General features: G+C 38.3%; 1 protein-coding gene across 1 annotated transcript in view; it reads right to left on the bottom strand.

The window, feature by feature from the left end:
• Positions 1 to 2,010: 2,010 nt before the first annotated feature.
• Positions 2,011 to 8,880, bottom strand: part of gareml (GRB2 associated, regulator of MAPK1-like) — a 164,235-nt gene continuing 157,365 nt past the window's right edge. Inside the window, exons 5-6 of the mRNA XM_072278906.1 lie at positions 7,564 to 7,733; positions 2,011 to 3,816 (exon numbers count right to left, since the gene is read on the bottom strand). Of these exons, the coding sequence (XP_072135007.1) occupies positions 2,805 to 3,816; positions 7,564 to 7,733 (1,182 nt within the window). The 3' untranslated portion in view covers positions 2,011 to 2,804. The remainder of the gene's footprint in view (positions 3,817 to 7,563; positions 7,734 to 8,880) is intronic.

Here is an 8,880-nt window from a genome sequence, read left to right as displayed (position 1 = left end):
TGGCACTCAATTTGGTTCACAGTGTTTGCTGCATTCTGCTAGAACAGTGAAATGATCCACATTCGCTCACCCCCATATCATCCACAGTCCGATGGCCAAGCAGGGAGGTTTCAAATGGTCGCTCATGAAGTCAAGAGGGGATAGAGCATTGCCTGAGGCTCTCGACACATTGCTGCTGACATTATCGAATTACACTGCATCCACGCCTTGACGGGGAGTCACCAGTTGAAGCACTTTCGGGAAGAAAACTGCACACAGTGTTGGATGCAATGCTGCCACTGCGTCCAACATCCAAGTCAGCAGAGGGTCAGGTGCACAAAGACAGCCACACCGACCTTCGTCGACGGGTGAAGTCACTCAAGCCAGGAGCTGCAGTGTGGTTAAGACAGTTTCTAATTGGCAAGACCACTGGGCACTGGGTCAGACTGGCAAGTGAATGGGGAAGTGCTCGACAAAGACATCGTAGACAGATATTGCTGGCATTGCCACATCAATCAGTAATGGCAACATGCTCCTGAAGGCACAACAACTAAAATGGACTGAGTGCCAGCGTAGGCCGGTTGTTCCAACCCAAATCAACCCTCAGCTCTAATCCTACAGGTAATCATCTTCGAGAGGGAGGTGCTACGGAGAGCTAAAACAACCAATCCCAGACTGACTTTCATTAATTGATCATTGTTCCAATCAATGTCTTGAATGTCGTTTGGGTAAACAATTTAAATAGTCGTGCTTTGGAATGTACGGTTGAGCTTTGAGTTTGTGATTTTGTAGTTGTGTGGTTTTACTGAATAAATGAGTATTTTTTTGTTCCAGCTTTGTCCTGTCTCCTGGCTTCAGGACTCATTAGTTAAAGGCAAGTGAACACAACACACATATTTAACTTCTGGGGTTTCATGAAGCTGCAACTGAAGCCCAGTGGTACAGTACTCATCTATCATCATAAATACCTCATAGTCTTCATAGTCTGAAGAGACTTCTAATTAACAGTTCTTTTGCTAATGAGGAAGTGAACAGAATAAATTTGAGTGTGCTTTCTGTTTTTTGAATTGGTTGATGAAAAACACACCCATTCCTCAGCCAGTTATCCTACTACTAAGTTTTAGATGGCCTACCAACAGTCCCACAAAAGGAGAACCTTTACCTGACTTACTATTTTGAGAGGATTCAAGTTAAATATTCCAGCAAATAAAAATTCATTCAGCTCTGCTCGAGTCAGAAGGGAATGACCAGAATTCACAGCGCTTCTGGAATGTAGCCCCTGATAGTTAAGGGTTTACTGTACGACCTGTTGTCCACAAGGTGCAGGTCGGTTTTACGCAGTGCAAATTTAGACCCTCTGCTGGTGGACTAAAGCAAACAACCTGTTTGAATCCTGATTGATGTTCACTGTTTGAATCCTGAAATCAACACAAATGAATAGCCGATGCTTCATGTATGGATTACAAATCATTAGATTAATTTGGACCAATCCTCTGTGTAGAATACCGTCAAGCCTAACCAAAACAGCTTTATTTCTAGAGCAACAAATGAGGATTTGTGTGGAAAATATCACCTGCCAAATCACCTCAAGCTATGACAATACTTCCCCAGCAACCATACATGAAGAACATGGAAGGCTATAATAGAGTCATGGAAAACGTCTCAGGTGCTAGTATTTCTGCAAGAAAAACAAAGCCTGTTATGTGCAAATAGAAAGATTCAGACAGTAAAGCAGCAAAAGTATCCATAGTTAATTTTGTCATGTATTATCTGTATTGGTTTGTATCAATTAAATTATGCACAAACGGGCATTTCCGTACAATTGCAGTATTATCAAATTTCATTGTTAAAAAAATTATATCAACATGAACATCTACAGTGAGAAAATTTACTTGTCCATAAATATACAGAAATATTCCAAAAAAAAATTAGTTGAAAGAAACCAAAACTATTAACCAGCATAATTAAGAGCTGTCTTCCACAAATAACAGACTATACAGATTTAAGACAGTAGTGTTTAGTATGGTACATTTTTAGATCAAATTACTGGCTTAAACAATGTTCTAAATTATAGGCATATGTAGTGTACTACAACAAAGAGTACTGCACTATTCTCACATGTGTGCGCCCTTTTCTTCTTCTTCTTCTAGCTTTCAATAATAACTACATGCTATACCAGATATATTTCAACAACTATGATAAATTTCTTAGGCTGTCCATGTTTGTTTGGTTAGGGAGAGACTGTAGAATCCACAGGTGCAGAAAAAAATTGTAGGTAACACAAACTGTTTCTTTAATAGAATCCCACTGTTTTATTAGTTCAAACTGTAAATGATAGAAGGAATTTATCCACCATTAATCTAATTCATCCTCAGTAACACTAACAGTAGGAGTTAACTGATTAAGAAAAAGAAATGGAAATTGTATTTCAGCATTCCATTGTGGAAGCATTTTAAACATTTATGGAAACAGAAGGAGTTTGAATAAACAGAGGCTGAAGTTTCCATAATCTAGACTATTCAAGTTCCAATAAGGCAGCATTAACTGCAGTTCAACAATAATTTAACTCTTTAACTCATATTTGTACCTACCAAATTGTGCACTTAATCTGAAGGCAAAGGACAGCGAAGTGTACAATGTCAGCTACAAAAGATACCACAATTTAATAACACATACTTCACACTGCACTACATAAACTGCCAACAAATAGTTTGGATTACTTTAAACATCTGGAAGTAATGTTCATAGAAAGTCTTTAAAACTGAAGGTCCTCCTATGAGTTAAAGAGTTAAACCTTAACCCACTTAGCTAAACAAGGAATTAGGTTAAATCTTCGGTCTCCAGCCTTTGATAAACTGCATGATCTTTTTCACTTGTAGTTTTGTGAGTTTGAAATCATCAGATAAAATCTCCTCAGTCAACTGAACAAAAATATTTCCATCGATGCGCTCACGGATGAAGAACGTCACTACATCCTCTGAAAGGCCAATGAACCTTAGGCATTTGGAGACTTCCTCCATCGAAAGAGTAGATAAGTCAGATGGCGGGTGCCAGTACAAGTCACTACCGTTTAATCTGGGCATAACTGGTGTATTAGATGAAGGAAGGGTGACAGCTATCTCTGCATTACTCCTTGACGATGCTGGAGGAACTTCTATAACACCCTGGGTGAGATAGACTCTTGTGATACCGCCCTCAGCACCTCGTACGACAGTGGGAGAAAGAGAAGCTGTACTGCGGATGATGATATTGTCTGAATCACAGACTTTCGGAGGCCGTGGTGGTGGGACGGGACACGATATGCTTTCAGACTGTGTGTACAGTGAATCCTGTGCACAGTGTCTACACTCCTGATTGTACCTCGGCTCTCCGGAGGCTGGATCAGGGGAGGTACTACGGCTGACAGTAAGGTCAATTGAATCAAAGTGCTCCGACGTAACAGATGGAGACTTGTAATAATCGGAAGGTTCGAACCAATCTGTTGCTGATGGACTGGATGAGTAGGTAGAGTTGGCAAATGGATTCAATGCCCCAAAAGGGGCAAACCGTTTCTGGGAACTTGGTGGCTTCAATCGAGGGCAACTATAATAACTTCTGAAGGTGGTATCTCCTGATAATTTCGGTGTGGATCGCCCACTGATCACACTTTGAACACTGTCTGAATATCCCCATTGATCGGACCAGGAAGTCTGTACATTCTGGATATTTGATGAAATATTCCCCGACAATGGGCGGTTGGAAGAATCCGTAGTCTTGCAGTCTCCCCACGTGCACGGGTAGCAGTAAAGGGAGTATGGGTCTGGAGATGGTGAACAGCTGTCACTGCGGGTCCCAGACCTGAAAACAGAAGGAAATCAATGGAGGGTGTATAGGAAATATGGCTCGTTAATGCATCTGACAAAAAAACACATTAATAATAACTGTGAGAGGAAACCATGAATCACAAAAAAACAAGCATGAACATAGCAACAAAGATGGCATGGCATTTAGCAAGTTAGTAAATTCTAGGTGGATCTTGGTTTCATTATATCATGATGGCAAGAAATCACACTCAGTTGCTGAACTTAACCTTCAATATTGCATTTTACTTTTTAAGTAGATTTGATTATGCATTGATTCAACACAGAACTGTGGGCACAGTATGCCTCACAACTTAGGATGCCATTGCTATTGTTGCTAAAAGGAGCTGCATCTTGTAATTACCTTGTAAATAAGACATTTTCCTGTCAAAAATTTTTACCTCTGAAGATGAAGGAAACAACAGCTGATAGTGGGAGAGGAAAGCAAAGGCTATGTGAAATGCATGCTTAGCCAATCAAATCTAAAGTTCTCAAAATAATCACGAATCCGAGGAGGTGCATTCATTGTCAAATTAGAGACACAAATAGAGGAAGTGAGGGAAATCAAGATCATGCTTTGAGAAGACAGAAAAGAAAGTAAAGTGAAATCATTTTTAAAATCTCTGAAGATGATTCATTAGCTGAAAGAATGGGACAAATAAAACCTCCTCCCTGACTTGCTGAATGTTTCTAGCCTTATTTTTACTTCTAATTTCTCCATCTGCAGTTTTTTTGAATATCTCTTTCAACTGTCTGTCTTCTCTGGTGGAGGTAAATCTAATCAAAACGACTTGGTTGTTAAAAGTTATCAGTACAGTTGATTTCAAGACAACACTCCCTGGCAAGTTCGAGGTGTAAATAATGTACAAGAATTTGTCAAGGTTACTGTGAAGTTAATGTTGAAGCAAAATGTGGCAATTTCCTTCCTCAACACAAATTTAGAATCAGAATCCGGTTTATTATCACCAGCTTATGTGACATGAAAGTTGTTGTTTTGTGGCAGTAGAACAGTGCAAAGATATTTAAAATTACTATAAATTACAAAATAAGTATATAGTGCAAAATAAGAGGAATCACAAGATAGTGCTCATAAACTCTTCAGAAATCTGACGATGAAGGAGAAGAAGCTGTTCCTAAATCATTATGGGTCTTCAGGCTGGTTAGTATGGTACGTATCCTTCATTCATTATGAGCTTACTTTTGAGAGCATAGATCTGTAAAGACTTTTCTCTATAATATTTACAATATTGATTGGTCTGAAGCATATAAATTATTTCCCATTGTTTAGTCTTCAACTGTCAAGCTTGCACTTCTGTACGATCACCTCTCTTGTTGTGAAATTATTTGTATTTTGGGCTTTCTCACAGATACCACTGAGCAGCTCTCGACAAATCTCAAGCATAGCCTTGTGATATTCAGGAGCCTTTGACCTTTGTATCAGCTGCTTGTTTATTGCATGAGAAGCATTATTTCAGATACATTATGGCTGGGTACTATGTTTTTTTAGACTTGCCAATCATAAAATTCTGTACCACGGATTGCCTTTATTGTTTGAAAGATTTCCATTTATAAGCATCAGGTGGTAAATATCCCACAGTGCAAACTATGACAGTAATTGCGAGAGATTCAGGGGCCAGAGAAATTGTCTGTCATGTTAAATCACCACCAGTACAAGAAATAATTAATGTACTTAACAGGAAGCACAACTGCAGAAAATATGCCTTAAGCATTTTAAAATTGAATTTGTGATTTTAAGGAGAGCCTATTTGTCATTAAATTGGCCATTTATGTGGGCATCTTCTGAAGAAATCAGTGTCAATGCTGAAGTGCATTATGCCGTTATCTATATGGATCTAATACAGCTCTTATTAAGAAATATAATGTATCTCTACTTCCAAGCAGATTCTATATGACTTGTGTTTGTTAATGATGCTTTGTCTGGTTAGATCACCGAAGAATTGATTTGTCATATCTGGCTCAGCTATCTGTCAGTCTCTAACTTATTTTTACTGAACTCAAACTCATTTCAGGGCCTTTGTGGTTAATCAGGTCTGGCAAATCCAGCTTCCTTGGCTTTTATGAAAGCAGATTTTCCACCTGCAAGAAATCAGGGCACCCTGCACCCTGAATCCTATTTTCCTGCATATTCCAACTGCTTTCAACCAAATTCCATTTTGATTACACCTGGCCCTTTAAAATACTGCAGGCAATTAAATCACACGGTTGAAAATCATTTCTGCCCCCAACTGTCAGGGTTCCTCTTTTTCATCTACATCAGTGGCCACTTTCTTAGGTACGGGGTGGAACCCGTTGTGGTCTTCTGCAGCTGTAGCCCATCCACTTCAAGGTTCGACATCGTATATGTCAAGGATGCTCTTCTGCACACCACTATTGTAACGCGTGGATATTTGAGGTACTGTCAGCTTGAACCAGTCTGGCCATTCTCCTCCAACTTATCTCATTGACAAAGCAATTTCACCCACAGAACTGCCGCTCAAAGTTCTTTTTTCTTTTCCTCACCATTCTCTGCTGTGATGAAAATTCTAGGAGATCAGCAGTTTCTGAGATTATCAAACCACGCTGTCTGGCACAAACAATTATTCCACAGTCAAAGTCATTTAAATCACATCTCTTCCTCATTCTGATGCTTGGTCTGAACAACAACTGAACCTCTTGACCATGCTTGATATTTTTATGCATGGAGTTGCTGCCACATGATTAGCTGAGTCCTGCTGAAGGTTCTCAGCCTGAAACATCGACTGTACATCGATCCATAGCTGCTAGCCTGGCCTGCTGAGTTCCTCCAGCATTTTGTGTGTGTTGCTGCAGATTTTCTCTTGTTTGTGGCTGATTAGATATCTGCATTAATGAGCAGGTGTGCCTAATAAAGAGGCCACTGAGTTTATTTAAAACAACAAAAAAGGTCCCAGGATGTACACTATTTTTGGAAAATAATTGGAAACTGCTCTCAGAGTTCAGTGCAATAGTAAATTTTACCTCTCCACAAGCCTGAATAAAGAGTAAAAGTAGTAAGTTATAAAAATAACTGAAATATTATCTGCTAATTTGCATAATCATAAAATTTAAGATATTGAGAAAAATATTTTCAAAATTTGTTCACAATAGTGAAGGAAGACTGCGAATTACGGTTTATTGTTTCACTATATAAAACCATCAACTTCAGTTTAAGCCAACCTTTTAACCTTCTTTTAATTATAGTCAGTCAACATATCTGGGACTGAAAATAAACTACTGCTAGTGCTGAGTTCCATTCCTCCAAATGGATGTTCTTAAAATGTTGCACCAAACACTACTTCTGTGCTTCTACTGGTGGAAGTCAACTGCTTAAATAGAGGACCGCACAATAAATTATTTATTTTTATTGTTGACATAATAGCAGTACCAAAATGAGGTAACATTTTGCGGGCAGGAAAGGCACACATGCACAAATATGATTATATGATATATATGTACAGTATCTGAAATACATCTTATGGAAATGTTTGTTTGATGATGAAATTCAATAAAAAATAAATTACAAAAAAAAACAGATGGTTTAGAGATACAGAATTTTACCTTAAAGATGAGTCAAGGCAAGGAAAATTCATGCTTGGATTGTAATGATTATGTTAAAAATTCTTCTTGAAAATTAGGATTAGTCAAATATATACAGTCTCCCACAAGGTTTACATTCACTGTTTTAAATTATTTGCGATAAACTGTAATTCAACTGAGAGCCACTTACATGTCATGAAGACCAGATGAGTAATAAGACAGGCTAGGGCTTGGTGAATGGGCCTGCTGGAGCTGTGCTTTTGCAAACCGAGGGGGAACCGGTGGGCTTGGCGTTAGAACGCCTACAGTACCCCGTGGTGGAATAGGGGGAGCATTTAGAAGTCGACATTCTTCTTTCACCTATCAAAATGAAAACATGATATTTTTCTGCAAGCTTTCCTGTTAATTCCATCACACAATGAAAATCCACGATGTATTATGAAATTTGGAACATTTCAGATGACTCCAAATAATGTGAACATCAATCGCAAAACCATCATCCTTGACTTAATTCTTATGCTGTGGAACACTGAAAGGTGGTTAGAAATCCATAGCTTTTATATATTAAACACATAACAGTAGTGATCGATCAGTTCTAAAACTAACACGTGGGTGTTTTCTGTTTGTGTTTCAGAAGCTATTTCAGACAAGAAATACCCAACACTTTAAAATATTCAGAAGCAATCTTATGCAGGGATGGAAATACATTCTGTATAATGAATCACAACTAATCTGTTCATTAATGTGGTTGGGAAAGGCAATAAATGCCAGCCTCAATCAAAGCTGTATTCATAGGCCAGCAGCTACTGCTAAAAATCCAATATAATTTTATTAGCATTATTATTGAAGAATCTATTGTGGTTCTCAAGAAGTTGAGAACAGACTGAGTCCGTCTCCGTGATACAGATATTATTAAGAGGGGAACACAGTTTCATAACTATAACTATAACTGGTGCAGGTACTGACTATGAGGTATCACCAGCTCTGTGGAGAGACTCCCGCATCTGTGAAGCTTTGAATAGGTTCAAAGAAAAGCTGGGCAAGTATACAAAGGGGAAAGAAATGAAAAGATAGGTTGATAAACTGGGAAGGAGATAGCGGAGAATTTTCCATGGCATAATTACTTGTATTGAATTGAATTGTTTTGAATTGAATTGAATTGACTTTATTTCTTACGTCCTTCACATGCATGAGCAGAAAAAATCTTTACGTTGTGTCTTCATCTAAAGGTGCAAAGTGCAATCATGGTAATTTATAATAAATAGAACAGTCAATGTAACATGTATGTTGTACAGGTATGTTGAGCAAAATGGTCTGTTTCCACTCTGTAAAATTCTATGAAGTGGATTACAGCATGGTCCAATTCAGTACAGTGAGCTGAACAAGTAACATACAAAATGGCATAGCTGACGAGTAGAGACTTTACATGACTTGTAACATTTTTACAATTATTTATAGATAACAACTATACATTTCCTTGTAATGTCACTGCCTACATTAACAATAT

Source organism: Mobula birostris, chromosome 2 (genome assembly GCF_030028105.1).
Source record: "Mobula birostris isolate sMobBir1 chromosome 2, sMobBir1.hap1, whole genome shotgun sequence".
Taxonomy (NCBI): domain Eukaryota; kingdom Metazoa; phylum Chordata; class Chondrichthyes; order Myliobatiformes; family Myliobatidae; genus Mobula; species Mobula birostris.
This window is presented reverse-complemented; position numbering and strand designations above follow the sequence as displayed.